The sequence below is a fragment of the Salvia miltiorrhiza genome, chromosome 6 (assembly GCF_028751815.1).
Source record: "Salvia miltiorrhiza cultivar Shanhuang (shh) chromosome 6, IMPLAD_Smil_shh, whole genome shotgun sequence".
In the NCBI taxonomy this organism is placed as follows: Eukaryota; Viridiplantae; Streptophyta; class Magnoliopsida; order Lamiales; family Lamiaceae; genus Salvia; species Salvia miltiorrhiza.
In genome coordinates this window covers 41546195-41565986 of record NC_080392.1, presented here as the reverse complement: position 1 = coordinate 41565986, position 19792 = coordinate 41546195, and the positions used below count along the sequence as shown (strand labels likewise).

The 19792-nt window shown below is 37.7% G+C and overlaps 3 protein-coding genes across 3 annotated transcripts; all 3 read right to left on the bottom strand.

Moving 5' to 3' along the window:
• Nucleotides 1-8019: 8019 nt before the first annotated feature.
• On the bottom strand, nt 8020-9981 carry LOC130990971 (uncharacterized). The gene has a single exon (XM_057915178.1). It carries the CDS (start codon nt 9979-9981, stop codon nt 8020-8022), a length of 1962 nt encoding a protein of 653 aa, XP_057771161.1.
• A 2476-nt stretch (nt 9982-12457) lies between these two features.
• On the bottom strand, nt 12458-13746 carry LOC130989646 (uncharacterized). The gene is made up of 2 exons (XM_057913682.1): nt 13494-13746; nt 12458-13270 (listed from the first exon to the last, which is right to left on the bottom strand). Exons 1-2 carry the CDS (start codon nt 13579-13581, stop codon nt 12555-12557), a joined length of 804 nt encoding a protein of 267 aa, XP_057769665.1. The 5' UTR covers nt 13582-13746; the 3' UTR covers nt 12458-12554.
• Nucleotides 13747-14556: 810 nt separating this feature from the next.
• Nucleotides 14557-16695, bottom strand: LOC130989624 (pentatricopeptide repeat-containing protein At3g29230). The gene has a single exon (XM_057913649.1). It carries the CDS (start codon nt 16566-16568, stop codon nt 14784-14786), a length of 1785 nt encoding a protein of 594 aa, XP_057769632.1. The 5' UTR covers nt 16569-16695; the 3' UTR covers nt 14557-14783.
• Nucleotides 16696-19792: the final 3097 nt, after the last annotated feature.

Genomic DNA, 19792 nt, shown 5'->3' with positions numbered 1-19792 from the left:
CTTAGAATATGACTCTATTTAAATTTATAATAGGACTAGGATCCTTCATGTTGATGTTCATGCCCGCGTGTGGATCTTCTTCTTTATTGGATATTTGATAGCTCCAAATCAAGGCTGCATATTTTTGTCCTCATCAATATAATAGTGACAAATTTTTCATTTCAAATTTTTTAATCTTGTTGCTAATTTATTTTGAGATGATATATTTATTTCTCATTCTATGGTTTGGATTTAGATTTAGAGTTTATTATGGATTTGTATTGAAAAATATGGTGATATATAATTTGAAAAGATAATTTTTGAGGTAGTCATATAAAATAGTGAAAATCAATAGTTGTCTATTAAAATATTATTTCAATAAAATTTAGCCAATTTTTAATTTTTCAGATGAAATGCCTTGAACTAATTTCAAATTTAAATCTCTGTTTTGAAACTTATCTCTCATTTCTCTCTTTCTACCTCCCCATCTTCTCTCGGTCATTTATTTATTCTCACCGACCACTGTTGTCGTCCTCTGAAAATTCGTTGTCATCACCTTCGTCAAGCCATCCTTTTGTCTGATTCACCAGTACCAAGAACCAACGCTTCCATTTAACCCAACGAAAACATTGTCTGTATCTCCAAAATTCGATGAACTCCACCGTCTATCGTCACCATCGCGTCGTCAACTCCATTATTTATAGTGTAATCTATAGATCTGATAGAGATCTACAGAGAAAATAAAGATTTAGTTCAAACATTTTGTTAGATTTGACTAAAATATGTGAGATTTCATGTTATTTTGCTCATTTGATACGTAATTTGTTCATGAATTGTAGCCGAATTTGTTGAAAAAACCTGCAAGACTAAGATTTTTTTTTTTTGAATAAATTGCCATTCTTTTGGAACGAATGACACAAATGGAGTTCTTTTGTGTTTGGCATCACAAATTTTAGAATGCATGGTACGAATGAGCTCTTTCATACCATCCATACTAAGAGGTAGCTAGAATAATCGGTAGAATGAGGTTATTTTGTATCATTCGTCCCAAAAAATAGCGAAAAACTCTTGAGACGACGCTTGGAATGATTAGTATGAATGACGTTCTTTCGTACCATTCATCCCAAGAACTGGCGTACGACCTCTTGGCATGAACAGTACAAATGGACCAATTCGTATCATTCGTCCCAAAAACTGGCGCGCAACACTTGGTATGATTCAGGCATACAACATCCTGACATGCCTAGTACAAATAATTATCTTTCGTACCAGGTGTTCCATATATTTAAATCCGAAAGACAACTTAATAAAATATCACGACTAGATTTGAGAAAAAGTTCTTTTTTCAATTTTTTTATGAAGAAACTCAAAAATAGAAAGGTTAAACACCAAATATGATCGACAAAGTATATTTGGAAGCCTAAATCAAAGAAGGAGATGAAGCACAAAAGTTGTCGAAAAAATATTTGGAGAAGATTACCGAAAAAAGTAAATATGAAGAAGAGAACTTTTAGTAAAATAATCACCTAATAATATGAATGTCGTCTACGGAGAAAATCACCTACGTCATAAAGAGATGAGTTTGAAAAAGAAAGAAGAGAGAGAGCTTGAGATCTAGAGAATCGGATGAAAGAGTTGGGGAGAAAATGATGTGTAGTAAAATATGGGCAATTTCATCCATTTAACAAAAAGTTTGGCTAAAATTTATTGAAATTAAGTTGGTGGACAATTATTGATTTCACTATCTTAAAAGGATATTTCGGACAATTAACTTCAATTTAAATGGTATTAAATCACATTTCTAAAATTAATTGATTTATACATTAGCTATTCTGTAAATTTGCCATTAAGTTAAAAAAAAAGCACATTTCTTTTTGAATTACTACTTTTTTTTAAAGCGTCTTTTTGAATTACTTTGAATGATATTTATGGGTGCATTGCATATGTTGCAGTCAGACAGTTTTTCAAGGGGGGCGAGGGCGACTCAACGTATTTTCTCAAAAGAAAAAAACAATAATTTTAATACAATAAAACAACATCTTCGTGAAAACAAATACTTACATCATTAAAAAACATCAAGTGCTATCTTAGATGGAGTTATGGAGAATTAAGAGATCACTTTTTGCTATTATTTTAGGAAATAAATTAACCTTGGAGAATTGGGGATATTTTTTCTCAACTACCCTGATTAACCACAATTAATAATACCCTACTTCATTGATACGATTAATAAATAGCCCATTAATATTTCCAGCTTCGCCTTTCGCAACATGAGAATGATGTCAAATAATAGCACCTGCAGAAGACTAACAGTATTCATTAAACTACTAGTTAGGTAAGCTTGTATTATACTAGTATATTTATATATAATACAAGATATACTTACCCAAGTGTAATTTTCATCACGTAGTACAATTAATATATACAATTTTGGACTATTATTATTGTATGATCTTCAATGTCATTTAAAAACATATGTTATTGTAAGTGTGTTGTCAATGCTTGATTAATTAGCTCAAAGATCTGAGGTTTGATTCATCGTCACACTATCTTTAAATTTATTTTCATTTACAAATAATGTATTATATATATAATGCACATATACATAAAAATACATCTTTGTGATGATGCATTCTAAATATTACAATATATATAATGCATTTTTTAGGATAGCCATAGGTATACAATGATCAATTCTCAAAATTAAGCTTACATACTACGAAAACGAAAGTTTCTATTTCATTATGTATCTGCCAAAACTTAATTATCTAAAACATGCTGCAGTTTTTTCCCAGAATTTATGTAAGTTTTGTTGTACATGTTTTAGTTTATCACATGTCGGATGCTTCAGGTAAAATAAAGGCTTAAGATCCCATTAACGGTTCCAGTCCGGTTAGATTTTGGGTCTGAGTGGATCGGGTCTAGAACCGAAATTAAAACTGTAGTTTATAGCTCAACGGGTAATGAACAGTTCCGGATCAGTCCGGGTAAAACCAGCCCATTGACACCCTTAGGTAAATCTATTTGAATCAAATTGATCCCGTCAATGAGGGCAAAACAATCACAATTTTAAAAATGAAAATATATTTACCTTGAATACCCCTAGTAAAAGTTTAGGATTTTAAAGATAAAACTTCAAAATAAATTAATTTTCTCCTTTTCAATTTGGTGTTTATATATATATATATATATATATATATATATATATATTAAATTAAGTTCAAAATTTGAATTGTTTATATATCATAATTTTATTTAAATTATATATAACATATTTCTAAAACTGAAATGAAAATTATATATTTTAATTAAAATAAATTATCAATTTTTTTAAGTTCAAATATTCACTTAAGGGTGATTTTTAAGCAACTTTAATGATGAATTTTTTAGACGGATAATGATTAATTATTATTCAGTTACTAAATATATGTAAATATAAATAAACATTCAATGGAATTCGCATCACAAAATTAGTCAAAATTCTTATTGACCATACAAATATTTCATGAAATTTTTGTTCTCAATATATATATTAAAATCATGGAATGAAATATAGATAAAGAGTAAGAATGTCTTTTTATGTTGAAAATGAAATGTTTATTGTATTTGATTCAGATCAAATTGATCCAAATAGCATCACTCTATTATTAATTAGTTATTGATCTATATACTCAGTGTAACATCTTCTTTAGTGGACAATAGGATTGAGGGGACAAATATGGTAAACTTTGGAAGAGGAAAAATCATCATTCTACCCAAATTTGATGACATAAATTAATTGGAGACATGCACATAACCTAACTGCAACTATTAATATTTTTCTCCTAGAATTTAATGTGTCATAAAGTAGTGAGTGTGTGACCGTGTGGATTATATCCAATGTCAAATTTGTAAATTTCCTAATAAAAAGGGATAAAGTTAGTGGAAATCTTATTAGATTTTCAATTGCAGCTTCGGGAGTAGGATACATATACTCTTCCATCAAAAAGATCCGAAGAATAAAAATAAAAATAAAATAAAAATAAAAATAAATAAATAAATAAATAAATAAAACAATTTTTATGAGGGTTAATTGCCCATAAAATACTAAACTTTCATCTAATTCTGGTTTTGCATACAAACTTTAAACTGTGGCGTGATAATTACTAAACTTTTGATTATATCTGATTTTGCTACTAAGCTAAATTCTGGCCAAATTTCGTCCAAATTTCATGCCAATATTTGACGTGTCGTATTTATTTTTGCGTGCCAAGTAGTTCGACTCATTTGCTTTCTTTAAATATTTTATTGCAAATAACATGTACAAATCAAATTAGTCGAATATTGGTACGAAATTTGGACGAAATTTGACCGGAATTTAAATTAGTAGCAAAATCAGATAAAATCAAAAGTTTAGTAATTATCACGCCACAATTTAAAGTTTGTATGCAAAATCAGAATTGGACAAAAGTTCGGTATTTTATTGGCAATTAACCCTTTTTATGATGAGAGTAATTCGCAGCCGCGGGTTCCTATTTGACGTGTATATTTGATAAATTCGAATAAAGGTAAATTACACTAATTACATTATTTAATATATAAAGTATTGGTGAGATTCGAACTTTAACATTATTGAACGAACGAAATATTCACTCCCATAATATAAGTTATTTTATTTACATTGGGATGAAAATATGAGAATCTAAACATAAAATGGGCCATCAATTATGAATTAGACTTTTAACCTATGAGACCCTCTAACACAAGTTATTGTGAAATTTAATGTGATCTTGTCACATTAAGGACTATAAATAGTGTCCATACAAAAATTAATTAAAACCACATGCAGTCTTAATCATGTAAAACTTGAGAGTATATGTAGCAAAGAAAACCAAGTGTCAGATTCTTATTTGATTAGATTATAAATAAATAGATAGAGAAAGTTGTGACAGCAGAAATGGTCCTTAATCTTTTGAAGATTTGACATTTTTATACACATGAACATCTTTTCCTAGTCAATGAAAAATAATGTATTTCCTACATAACTCTCGCTCTCTCTAAAACTAAATATGATTTGTGAATAAATAATCTTATCATAGTCATATGCTTATGAGCCATGGTACATTTTGGAAATATCCAGCACTATCTTTAATAATTCATGTCACAATAATGGGCTAGCCTTTTTTGGGATTTCATTATTCTAGGCCCTAATTTAAAATTTTCAATTTTCTAGTTAGTCCACGAAAAGTTTACTAAATTTTGGGCATGGTGTATAATTTGCCTAATTATGGCCTTTGAAATGGCTTATCACCCTTATTTTTTCTACCTTATGCAATGATGTGATATTATGAATATGATATCTCAAATTCTAAATCATTCTCGTTGTTATATAATCGGCATATACCTTAATTTATCCAACTACTTAATTTATACAAGTATAAAGTTCTAGATCGTGGGTTCGAGTTGTACATATATTATATTTTTATTTTTGTTAAATAAAAGCATCATAATTTCAAAAAATGAATCATTATTTTCAATGCCCTCAAGGAGACATTCAAGCCGTGTTGACTCCTATATGTGAACAATGAAATCTAGTGTTCAAATTTCACCGTTTTCACTCTGCCGAGTCACACAAAAAAAAAAAGAAAAAAAAAGAGAACAAATCTCATTTAAAATAGAACCTATTGCCACCCATTTTCACGCCCGATGCATTTATACCAGTGTTTATGTAATTATAGTATAATATAATATATAGTATATTTTTATCACCTTTATTATTTAAAATACTAGTCGAGTTGCCTCGACAAGCACATTTAATTAATTAAGGCCCATCTTCATCTTTTATAGTTTTATTATTTTGTGTGGTCTCAATTACTTCATAGTATCCTTACAAAGTTACAGATAGTGTTGTTGTTGTTGCAATTTTTCTTTATCTTTTGTTTTTTTGACGGAAGTTACATATAGATCAAAATGTGTTACGATGGAGAATTACAAAAAAACATACAATGCTCCTATCAAATTAAACTTTTATATTGCTTACATCGTGGAACTAACCAAATAAAAAGTCGATGTAACTTAGGAAATAAATCTAATCGATTGAAAGTTCAAAGTGTGACCCACATGGAGCAGGTATTTTCATAAAATGAATTGATTGTTTGGGTAGGAAAAAGAAAACTATCTTCATCTACTTTCGGCAGAATAGAGATAGATTTTGGATCCACTATTAACCTTTTTCTCCCCAAGCAATTCACTCCTATCTAAATTCTGATCGACTCTTTTCTTTTTATTTTTTGTACATTAGAATTACTTTTTCAGGTAGAAAAATAAATGATATGCTCGTGTAATTGAGAAGGACACCCAAGCAATGTATTAGTGTATAAGCCAAAAAGAAAAAAGAAAAAAGAATGACATAACAAAGAACATATATGACATATATGAACAAACCAGATAAATTACTGATATAAGCCAAAAAAAAAATGACTTTGTTAATTAATGGAATAATATTTCCTCCGTCCCCAAACCAAAATGCGTATCCATATTTTCTTTTTGGTTCATCTCCAAATGAATATAATTTCTCGTTTTGATAAGTATACCCCACATAACTCACTCACAATAAAAGTGGAATTCTTATTGCACTCACATAACACACTTAACCAATTCCTTAAAAATCTTGTCATTTTCAAATGGGTACTGAAATTGTACCTATCCAACAATCAATTGTCTTGGCCACACACAAATAACGTAAGCAGCGATACTCAACGAAAATCAAGCGGAAAGTAAAGAACACAAGACACCAACAATGATTACCCAGTTCGGTGATAACACACCTACGTCTGGGGGGCCACGCCCAGTTCCAACAGTTCACTAGTGAAGATAAGAAATACAAAGGACTTACACGCGAAGACTCGATCTTCCTAGCCTCTATTTCTTCCCAAACCTTCACCTACGTGAACAAAAAGAGAGCAAGATAGAACTTACCCACAGAACGTGATTGCCTCTCAATCCACGTTCAAACCAACAACAATAAACACTCCAACAGGCTGGAGTACAGATCACTAAACTTGAAACCAACTCACGCTTCCAATGAAATAAGGTGTAAAGCAACAGCACACCCTCACGTATTGTATGCTCTCTGGATGCACGAAAATACTCTCTCAAAATAAGTAGAATAACGATAAGCGCAGCAGCAGCCTTCGATCGATGACGTCTCTTTAAATATGAAACCCTTGCCAAGAAGTAGAGAGCCCATGAACTGTCAAAACCAAACCAACGCAGGGCCCATGTAGGGTTTCCATAAGGCAGCGAGTCCTAGGGTACGAGGACACCCTAAAGAAACGGACTCTTCAAGCAAAAGCAATATCTTAAAGATATCTTTCCAAAAAAAACTTCAAAAACCCGCAAGGAAACAAACCAGCAGAACCTTGCAACCGAACAAGCAACCCAATAAGAGACATTCTGTGAGACTTCAGCAGACACTTCCTTTTATCTACACAATGACAATAATACTTAAGAGTATATAAATACTCTAACAATCTCCCCCTTTGTCATTGGTGTAGACAAAACCAATTTCTGCACAACTCATGAATGCACAGCAGAAATAAGCAGCATAAGCTCTCCCTTGAAGAAATCAGCTCCCCCAAAAACCAAAAACAAAACTGACAAAGAACTGCACCAGCAAACTGACAAAGAACTCCCCCTCAATATGGAAATCTGCTCTCCCTCAAAAACCATATAAAAGCATAAATGAAATGCTATCGCCAGTTGCACAACCAGAAGCTCAGACCATAAGCACAGACAATATATATACTCCCCATTTTTGTCACAACAATGACAAAGACCAACAGCACATGCTCGTCGAACAATCTTTATAACAGATGCTTGATAACAACAATCTTGATCAGATTGGATTTTGCTTGATAACAGATGCTTGATGAGAAAATTCACAATCTTCAGAAAGATAGAACATCGGAGGAGACTTTTGATAAAGCACGAATATAAACTGATACCTTTGCTAGAACTCCTCAAACAACAGCAAGGTACCCGTGCTTGATGAACAGATAGTCATAAGATGCAGAGCCCAAGTCTTTGATGCCAAGATTCTGTAGGATCTGTGTAGGCCTTGAAGTGTGAGTTGTTAGTTGAGACAATATAACAATTATCACTTGAACGCTTTCCAGTTATAAACATTGTCTCACCATTCTTCACAATGCATTTATCCTTGTCAAAGCTAACACTCATTTTAATATCACAAAGCCGACTAATGCTGATTAAATTAGCTTTTAAACCATTGACAAGCATAACATTCTTAAGCTTCAGCATACCTGGAACATTTAAAGTCCCTTTTCCAATAACTTTCGCCAGAACACCATCTCCAAAAGTGACTTCTTCATCTGCCACAGCATGAATATCTTCAAGATATTTTGCATCTCCTGTCATATGATTAGAACAACCACTATCCAGATGCCATGAGTGTTGAAATTCATACCCCAATGAATTTTGAGCCACATAGCTTCTGTTCATCCTTGGTCGATGGTTTTGAGAGTTTCTCATGTTGATCTTGATGTCACGAAGAAAGAAACGACATCTAGGTCTGATATGCCCGCGCCTTCCACAATAGTGACATGTAGGAATAAAGGCTCGATTATGATTCTTCTTAGGCGGCAGATTTCTATAAGTCGCTGGCCTGTGAGTGTTTTGAGGAGGTGGACGATTTGCTTCTTTGGTTGGGATATCATTACTTTTGACACCATCATTTTTAGGAACCCAACCTTTTCCTTGAAATCCCAAACCTGCCTTGTTTCCAGAACATTGTCCATTATCCAGAATTTCATCGAGCTTGTTTGTTCCTGAATTCATCATCTTAACCAGCTTCTGTTGATGTTCCAATTCTCCCATCTTCGATTCCATGGTCTGCTTAAGAATGTCAAGTTCTGTCTTTTGCATCTCATACATCCCCTTATAATTATCGCGTTCTCTAGAAACATCATTAAGTTGCATTGATAGAGACTTGTTTAATTCCAGCACCGCCAAACATTTCTTATAAATCATCTCATAATTTTTCTCCAGGTAGCTTTCATCAAGTTCCTCATTGTCACTTTCAGTCTCTTCCATAGTAGCAACGTCCAGAGAGACTTTGGCAGAAACTTCCTCCACTTTCGCAGCATAAGCAACAGTTTTCTCTTCAGTGTCAGAATCAGTCTCAAGTTTCAAAGGATCATCCTCAATCTCCTCCTTCTTAGAAAGATCAGTAGAGCTTAGAAGAGCAATCGGTTCATCCTCTGAATCGCTCCCACTGTCATCCGTTTCATCATCACTTTGAGAAGCATTGAAGGATTTATTCTGCTTCTTTGATGTGTTGGCACACTCGGCTTTAATATGACCATACCCATGACATTCGTGGCATTGAATTCCTGATCTGTATTCTAATCCACGTTCATTCTTACTTTGAGAAGGATGAAAATTCTTGGCATTCTGAAATCCCTTGTTGCCGCCATTCTTCTTCTTGAATTTGTTGAAGGCTTTACCAAAAATCTTGGTGAATGTAGCAAACGATTCAACCAAGTCATCAGAGTCAAATTCTGTAGAATTCTTTTTGCTATTCCCGAAATCAGCAACAAAGACAATACTCTTCCCTTTCCCAGTTTTCTCAGATCTCAGATTCATCTCAAACGTCCTCAACGATCCAATGAGTTCTTCCAGCTTCATATCAGACACATCTCTAGCTTCATCAATAGCAGCAATTTTGTAATCGAATCTCTCTGGTAAAGCGCGCATCACCTTTCTCACCAGTTTCTCTTCAGAAATTTTCTCACCAAGTGAGAAACTCTCGTCGGCAATAGCAAGGATTTTGCCATGAAAAATACTGATTGTCTCGTTCTCGTCCATCTTTAACTCTTCAAATCTGGTGGCTAATTGTTGAAGACGTTGTTTCTTGACTTTAGAATTTCCTTCATACGTACTCATCAGCACATCCCACGCCTCTTTTGCGGTAGCACACATGGATATAAGAGCAAACACCTCCATGGTAACTGCATTCTGGATTGAATTTAGTGCTTTTTGATTAGCGTTTGAAGCAGCCAATTCATTGAACGTCCACCTGATCCTTGGCTTGGGTTTCCCTTCCTCATCACATGGAACAGTCCATCATTCTTCAACAGAAGTCCAAGCATTCTCATCGACCGCACGAATGAAGGAAGTCATTCGCATTTTCCAGTAGATATAATTGCTTCCATCAAGTAGGGGTGGTCTCACAACAGACCCACCTTCTCTTTGCAGCGCCATTAAACACACGAACACCGCAGCGGAAAGAACAGGATAGATACACCAGGAATCAACACCGATAACTTGGGTGATCCCGCTCTGATACCAATTGAAATTGTACCTATCCAACAATCAATTGTCTCGGCCACACACAAATAACGTAAGCAGCGATACTCAACGAAAATCAAGCGGAAAGTAAAGAACACAAGACACCAACAATGATTACCCAGTTCGGTGATAACACACCTACGTCTGGGGGGCCACGCCCAGTTCCAACAGTTCACTAGTGAAGATAAGAAATACAAAGGACTTACACGCGAAGACTCGATCTTCCTAGCCTCTATTTCTTCCCAAACCTTCACCTACGTGAACAAAAAGAGAGCAAGATAGAACTTACCCACAGAACGTGATTGCCTCTCAATCCACGTTCAAACCAACAACAATAAACTCTCCAACAGGCTGGAGTACAGATCACTAAACTTGAAACCAACTCACGCTTCCAATGAAATAAGGTGTAAAGCAACAGCACACCCTCACGTATTGTATGCTCTCTGGATGCACGAAAATACTCTCTCAAAATAAGTAGAATAACGATAAGCGCAGCAGCAGCCTTCGATCGATGACGTCTCTTTAAATATGAAACCCTTGCCAAGAAGTAGAGAGCCCATGAACTGTCAAAACCAAACCAACGCAGGGCCCATGTAGGGTTTCCATAAGGCAGCGAGTCCTAGGGTACGAGGACACCCTAAAGAAACGGACTCTTCAAGCAAAAGCAATATCTTAAAGATATCTTTCCAAAAAAAACTTCAAAAACCCGCAAGGAAACAAACCAGCAGAACCTTGCAACCGAACAAGCAACCCAATAAGAGACATTCTGTGAGACTTCAGCAGACACTTCCTTTTATCTACACAATGACAATAATACTTAAGAGTATATAAATACTCTAACAGGTACTAATTTGAGGGACGGAGTGAATAATTTATAAATATCAAATTATAATTTGTAGAATTAATATGAATGTGGAAATGTATACAAGAAGAGGCCCTCTGGACTAGGCCCATTTGAAATTCCATGCTAAGTTACTTTAATTGGGCCGGTGAAGCCCATAACAAATTGACCATTCAACCACATCCATTTCCAACAAACCTTTACACTCAAACTTCTGGTTCTTGTTTTTTTCTTTTACTAACTCTGGTTAATTTCTTAAAAACTAATTAATGTTTGTCGAGAGTTATCGCCATACAGAAATAATCACGTATGTTAGAGTAATATTTGTACTATATTATATTATCACTATGTAGAGAGTTCCAATTGTATTTCTAGACCTTCTACCAAAAGTATCAACATGTGTATCGTCCATTGTTCTTGCCGAGTCTGGAACAACGGAAGTTTATCCCTGTGAGATTTTAACAATAAATTTGATTGAGGATTAAGTTTATGTGAATCCTGAAGATATTCTCAATATCAAATCGTCAGATTTTAATGAAGTCTAATTGGATCTCTATCACAAATAGATCAAGATCATCCAAGATTCTTGTTTCCATCTACGATTAGAAAATGATTAACTTGGGTAACAAGAGAAGATTGGAGGCTTAAAATCTATATAAGGAGATCATATTTCGTTCAAGATGGCTGGGGAATTTCGTGCTTAAAAGCTCTCGCAATGTAAGGAGACCATATTTAGTTCAAAATGACTGGAAAACTTCGTGCTTAAAAGTTCTCGCAATGTAGTTGAGAATTCTTGTTCCTGCTAGGTGTCCCCCAACTTGTATAGTCTGTAGTACTTTCACTGATACATTACTTTTATTTTTCCTAGCAGAAGAGTGTTTATGAATTATACACGTTAATTATACACTTGAGCGTATATTGTAAAAGAGTTATAAACTCTTCTTTATTATTTGGTTCTTGTTTCTCAAGGAATTAAGTGTGCCTAGGAAGTTAGTCGTTGTCTAGCTTTTAGTTATTCACTGTTGATGAGGTTTTGGGAAGATGTATAGCCTAAGTAAGGTGTTTTATTGTTTAAATACTTGTATATCTTAACTTCATATAGTGATAATTTTCCCTGAGCCCTTTAGACGTAAGTTGTTTAACCAAACTGGGTTATAATTACCTGTGTTTCATTTTTCGTACTCACATTCCCTATTAGAACACATTTCACAACATATTTTATGAATCAGTGCTTCTTTCAACGTACTAACGTAAAGATTTAACTCATAACTCATTAGATACCTCAGCTAATTAAGTTTCAACATCAGTAAATAAATGAATATGGAAGCAATCAAGCTATATACAACAGAAATCCCCCATACACGTATACACAAAGCCCGAATACGAGTCACCAAACTTTCTTCGGGCCCATGAGGCCCAAAATCTCCCCCCAAAGCCCGACACCCCCGACGCTAGTCTGCTGAATGACGGCCGGGCTGCAGGCCGCAACGGTCCAATAGCCGGCCCGAATCTCATCCCTGAGCTGCTCCCCCTCCCACGCGCAGTAGCCGTGGAAGAACCTGAACTCCTCCGCCTCAACCACGCTCCTCTTCACCATCTCCGCCGCGCACCCCGCGCTCTCCTTGGTGCCGTAGTACACCCCCTCCATCACCTTCTCCACCACGCCGCTCCTCTCCACGCCGCCGCCGCCGCCCCCTCGCGGGCTCACCAGGAACAGGCCCTCCTCCAGCGGGCCCCCGAAGAACAGCGCCTTCTCCGAGAACGGGCCCGACGCGTCCACCGCCGACCACCTCATCTCCTTGATCGACATCAGCGACGGCCGGTTCAGTATCAGGCCCGTCGGGCCCACCGGGCCCGTCGACAGCAATAGGATCACCGTCCGCTCGAAGATGTGGACCCCGTCCAGCTTCTCCGTCGCGATCAGCAAGCACCCCCGCTCGGGCTCGTAGATGGTGTGGGCCCATTTGTCCCCGATCGTGATTGGCGGCCCGGCGGCGGAGGAGAGCGGAGCTCGTTGTCGGGCCACCAGTGCGGCCCGGAAGGCCCGCCAGTCGGAGCTCACAAATGGACCTTCTTCGTCTTGCGCTGGACCTGACGCACAACCTGTTTTTTTTTTTTTTTAATAAATTACATAAGTAAATAAAAAAAATTTAAAGACTGTGCCACAGAGGACTTGAACCCAAGAACTCAATTATTCAAGCACTAGGCATTAACCTTCTATCGTTAGGCCAACAAACGCATACTAATATGTTATTTTTTTTTTCCAACTTTGATTAGTTCTTGATTTATCGAAACAAGAGAATGAGGAGGGAAAATGAGAACACACATGCTACGGAAAATGGAGCACCAAACTTTCTAGTTTCAAGCGTTTTGAATGTGGAAATCCTGGCTCTGATTGGAGAAAGAAGCTCCATGGTTGTTGATGATGAGAGAAATTAAGCAAGCTTTTCTTACTAGATATGATATGATCACCTCACTATATAGTGCATGCAAGAAATGGATATATCATACTTATAAGTTTACCAATGGATAAGAGAAACTTTTGTGCTTACTAGAATTTGGAGTGAGATTCACTTTACACCACAAATTGCTCCATGGCCCATATTGTGGAAGTGGATAGATTTTTTATTATTATACTCTATTTTTGTATTTTTTTGTTTTCCATGGCATAAAACAATATTTTCACGGATAATTGGTGTAAAATGTGTAGTGATAGTGTAAGTCACTTTTTTGGTGGAGTATGTGGCTGGTTTTCAGCCATTCTTTTTTTTTTTTTTGTTCATTTTTCCCTTTCATTGTGGGCTGCAAAAGTGCATTAAATGGTGGGGAATGAAGGACCCATTCCTTGATGAAAAGTACCAAAGAAATCTTGGCAGACAGTTTTATGACAGCTTACACGTGGCGTCGCGGGATAGGTTGTCTGGATTTTCTCACATCCAAAAAAGTGGGAATTGAAGAATGAAGTGGAGGAACTAACTTAAAAGGATACGTAGTCCCCCGTCTCATAAAAATATGAATATTTATAAGTGGAACGAGTTTTAAAAAATAGGTTCCACTTTATGTAAAGTACAGATAAAAGGTAAAGGTATTGTGGTGGAGTAGCATGCAAAAATAGAAATATTCATAATTTTGTGAGACGGCCCAAAATAGCAAAAACTTCATGTTTTTGTGAGACGGGGAGTATAAGATTAGTTGAAAAAAATAAAATAAATGCCGAATCTAGTGCTTATGGTGATGATTGAATTTGCTGCTTGAAAAGATGATGTTAGAGTTGAAGATTGATTTCTTCATACTAATTTCATGTCTGGTAATCTGCTAGTTCTCACATGCTTCATGAAAACATATAGAATTTCAGTAAAAATGCAGAAGAAGAAGACCTCAATGATGGGTTGGCAGAAAAAAGAGTATTTCATATTTCATAAATACAGCAAACATGCTGCCTTTGCCATCTACAACCCTACAAATATATCATCTAAATATGTTACAACTTTCAAACTCCCAGTATATATATATTTGTCATGTGCCAAACCTCAAAATATCACATTCAGGAAATAGTTTACATGAATCCTATTATCATAGAAAGCAACTTCAATGGTATATATATGCAACCAAATTTCTAAGTTGGAGCAAGAGCAACTTTTCTAAGATGCTGAGTTAGCCCATTTACAGTCTGGTAAATACTTTCTGATTTAGGATGACTAGTATCCATCACTGTGAATTCATGAAACTCCCCATCCAACTCTATCGAGCTAGCCCCGGGGGGCGTCTTGCTGGCCGTCTTCCACATCCGCAGCCTTGCATCCGCGGCACTCCCCCAATCTCCACCAGCGGCGTACACATTCGACAGCACGGAGTACCTCTCTGCATTCGCCGGATCCAGCTTCACCAACTCCTCAAGCACCTCCTCTGCCAACTGCAGGGCATTATGCATTCGGCAAGCCCCTAAAAGGGAGCACCAGATAACCACATTTGGCTCAAAAGGCATGCAGTTCAGAAGCCTCAGCGCCTCGTTGAGGCGCCCCCCACGCCCCAAGAGGTCGATCATGCAGCCATAATGCTCGATCTGAGGGGCAACGTTGTAGCCGCTCTCCATGCTGTAGAAGTAACGGATCCCATCCTCGACCAAGCCAGAATGGTTGCAAGCAGAGAGGACGCCCACGAAGGTCACATTGTCCGGTGCAAACCTCTCCACCTTCATCCTATCGAAGAGATGAAGCGCCTTCTTGCCATGGCCGTGCATGGCCAGGCCATGGATCATCGTGTTCCAAGAAACAAGATCCTTCCTCTCCATCTCGTTGAAGCATCGCCACGCCCTGTTCAAGCTCCCACACTTGCAATACATGTCGATCAAAGCATTGCTTATCACGGTGCAGCATCTGTAGCGGCTTTTGATGATTGTGTTGTGGATTTTCTTCCCTAAACTCAGCATCCCGGATTGAGCACTCGCGCATAAGATACTGACGAATGTGGTGTCGTCTGGCTCGATATTCTCTCTCTCGAGTTGATCGTAGAGGGCGAGAGCTTCCCTCACGAGCCCCTTCTCTGCACATCCAGATATCATTATAGTCCAAGTAACCAAGTTTTTTTCCGGCATTTTGTCAAACAGAACCTTAGCCATCTCAATGTCGCCCATTTTAGCATAACCGGAGATCACAGTAGACCACGACACAACATCCCTTGACGGCATCTTCTCGAAGACCTCAAACGCAGTGATCATTTCCCCAGCCTTGACATACCCATCAAGAATAGCGTTCCAGCTTACTCTGTCTCTGTGAGGCATTTCGTCGAACAGTTTCTGCGCCTCCTTCAACTGGCCCGCCTTCACCAGCCCACTTATCATCGAGTTATATGTAACCAAATCCCGCTCCTCCATCCCATCAAATAGGGATTTCGCGGCCTCAACGCCCGTCAATCCGTACTTGGAGTACGCGTCGATCAACGAATTGGGCATGAACAAATCCGAGTAAAGATTCCATTTTTCCACATAGGCGTGGATTACTTTGACGAATTTCAACCCGGAGTGAGCCTTGAGAAGGAAAAGATAGGTGTAGTTATCCGGAGTGATTCCCGAAGCTTGCATTCTGTAGAAAATTTCAAACGCCTTCTCGGGGTCGGAATTCCGAACATACGCCTTAATCAAGGTGTTGCAGAGATGTGCATTAGGGTTGGGAACTTGATCGAATACGGTGAGGGCTAGCCCCATTTCGCGGCACAGGGAGAAGGCGGAGATGAGTTTGGGCGCGACGAAGAGGTCTCCGTGAAGATTGGATTTGTATATGAGCGCGTGGAGCTGTTTGAGCTCGCTGAGGTCGGTGCATTTGTGGAGGTCCGAGAGCTTCTGCTCGAAGAGCCTCCGCCGCGACAGCAGCGTCGGAGCTCGAGCCGGCAACGGAATCTGCATTTTGAAAAGAGTGTAAGGCCGTTAGGGAATTTAGAATGGAGATTCAAGATAAGAAGTATAGATATTTTCTTTTCTTTTGGGAAACCCTTTTTTGTTGGATTTTTTTATAGATTTTATTTTTATTTTTTGTGTGATATTTTATTTTTCCTTTTCTCTTAGGTATTATTAGGGCTGGTAAACCGGTCGGTTTACCGGAATCGATTAAGAGGAATTCCTCTAATCGAAAATCGAACCGATTTTTTGACCGGTTAACCGATTAACCGACCGGTCGATTAATCGGACCGGTTAATCGGTTAACCGATCAAAACCGATTAATGCACTGATTCTCAATTTGGCAGAATTAAACCGGTTAATTCGGTTAACCGGCCTAACCGGTTTTTATTTAAAAAATTTCGAATTTTTTAACTGTGTGCGATAGCATTTGAACTCATGACCTTTGAAAGAATGAATGATTCCCCTTTCGTTCATGGTAAGCCTGCAAGAATTCCCAGTTGTTCTCAAACCGGCAAGAATCTCAAAGTTCTCATTTCTGGCATCAGAAGCTCTGCTGCTCTTTCCTGCAGAGAAGAGTTGTTTCTTCAGTTCAATAAACCCCGTCTCACTCAAATCTCTCTCCTCAATCGGAAACACGCAGAATCTATCCAAATCCATTTGATTCGGTTTCACACCAAATCCATCTTCGTCATCATTCCTCCTCCTCTTCACGAACAGACCCTTAATCCTCGAAAACCCACCGCTCTTCTTCACCCAAGGGATGAGCGCCGCTGCTGGATGAGATTCCCTCTGCCTAGCGGAGGGAGCGACGCTGGCGGAGGGAGAAATCGAAGGGAGTCGCGCTGCACTGCTGCTGCTGCCAGCTGGCGGAGAAAGAGAGGGAGGCGCCGGTGCCGGTGGGAGAGGCAGCGGCGCCAGTGGGAGGCGGGGAGAGGAGGCCGAAACGGGGAGGGCCGGAGGGGTGGAGAAACGCCGGTGCGGCGGTGCCTGGAAAGTGGAATGGAACAGGAAAGTGGAATGGATGGAATGGAACGGCAGCGGCTGAAACTTGAAAGCCCTAATGTGGCCGATTTTTCAAGTTTAATAAATTAATTAAATTTAAAAAAAATTGATTAATCGGTTTAACCGGTTAACCTACCGGTTAAACCGATTAACCGGTTAACAGTGAGAGAACTAACCGATAACCGAACCGAACCGGGAAAAACCGGTTTTTGGTTAACCGAAAACCGGCACCGATTTACCAGCCCTAGGTATTATGAAATCCCGTCTGCCGATTATTTCCTTACATTTGTTGTTGCAATTAGTATATAACTTTTCAAACAATTAACAGTATCGAAAAAAAAAATGTGAACAGTGAGGTCTCGGGTTCAAACCACACTGCTCCCCCTCCCCAATTCCCTTAAATAAAAAAAAATATATATATATCGGATATATACCAAAATTTGTGTCGAAATTCTTAGGGAAGTAGTTACTCAGAACTAAATTCATATTTCCTTGTATTTTTTAAATTTGTTAATATTTGCTTGTGTTTGATAAAAAAGTATAATATATATGGACTTGGCCGGGCCGCATGTGTAAATTTATAATACTCATAGAATAGTGATATGTACTAATGTATAATTCATCGAAATTTGACCAAAAATCAATTTATATAGTTATTTATAATTTTTTATATTATTTTAACGGTTATAATTATACAATAATTTAGATATAATTATTATTCTAATGAATTTAATTTGATGAAATTAAATTAATTATACCATATTTGAAATGGTATTAATTTAAACAACTTTGATCAAATGTTAATTCTTTTTTTTTTTTTTGGATGATAGATATATCCCTTTGAGCATCATCTCGTTTGGAACTTCAAACACCTACATTTAACTTTTGAGCATAATCTCATTGGAGTTTAAAGAACATAACCAAGGAAAGACAACAATCAATAATAGGACCCGAGATTTAGCCGCAGGGCTAGTGAACGAGGGAGGCGAAGCTGCTGATCTCTACGCCACCCTAGTCAACAGTGTTGTCACAGCAATAACAGCCGGAGAAGGCCCGACTATTGGACCGTCTGATTCAATACTACAAGCTGTCAATCTCATGCTAATGAAACAGGTCATGAGCATGGTCGGGACATCGAATTCCCCATTCACTACACTCATACTACTAATTGGAACATATGCATAAAAAATTAATGAAGGAAACAAGGGGACCAAGCCTGTTCAGCCTCCAGAGTCTAAAGAAAGAGAAAACCCTCAACCCTAGGAGAACCCTGCTGAGAAAACTCTGAACGATCCTCGAGTGGTGATAGAAGACGAAGCAGAGTCAAGGAGAGGGCTTCCGAGCACATATGCCCCGCGGGAAACAAGGATATAAGTCTGCAGACTCAACTCACCATAATGTAGCAACATGTACAACACAAAGAGGGACGAGAAGAGTCATATTATAAGGAGGACATTCCGAGAAATCCAAGGGTCCCAACAATGAGAAGGCGTTTCGCACACACTGAAGAGAGAGAAGCTAGAGAAGAGCCACCAACCAAGAGGCCTGCAGGCAATACCTTTGCAAGACTATGAGAAAGGTGAAGCCCCTTTTCTGAGGAAATTTTAGCGAATGTGTTATCAGCCCATTACAAGCCTGTAACGCTGGATTACAATGGTAAAGAGGATCACGAGGTCCATATGGCCAAGTTCGAAGGACTCATGACACTGCATCAATACAGTGAGAGAATTCGATGTAAGCTCTTTTCAAACCCTATCAGGGTTAGCCCAATAATAGTTTCGAAAGCTTAAACTAAGATCCATCGACAACTTCGACAACCTATATGATATGTTCATGTATCAGTTTGTCAGTTCAAGAAGAGTAGAGAAGACAACCATGTCATTAACGGACACACAACAGGAACCTCAAGAAACACTGAGAGAATATGCAGCCCGATTCAATATGGCTTTCTTTTGGAAGTACTAGAGGCGGAATTGCTTATAAAGGGATGCTTTTATCCGAAGCTTAAAGCCAGGGCCATTATTGACGCATTGCAGATCACACCACCCAAAAGCTTTGATGACTTGTTGGCACATTTACCTGGTTACATACAATTGGAGGAACCTAAAGCAGCTAGGAAAGCCGACTTTGAAAGAAACCGCAATAAGAAATAAAAAAAAATGAGATGAGTGAAAAGACGCTAAATACTCAGACAAACCAACAACAAAGGTTCCACCCCCCAAGAGGAC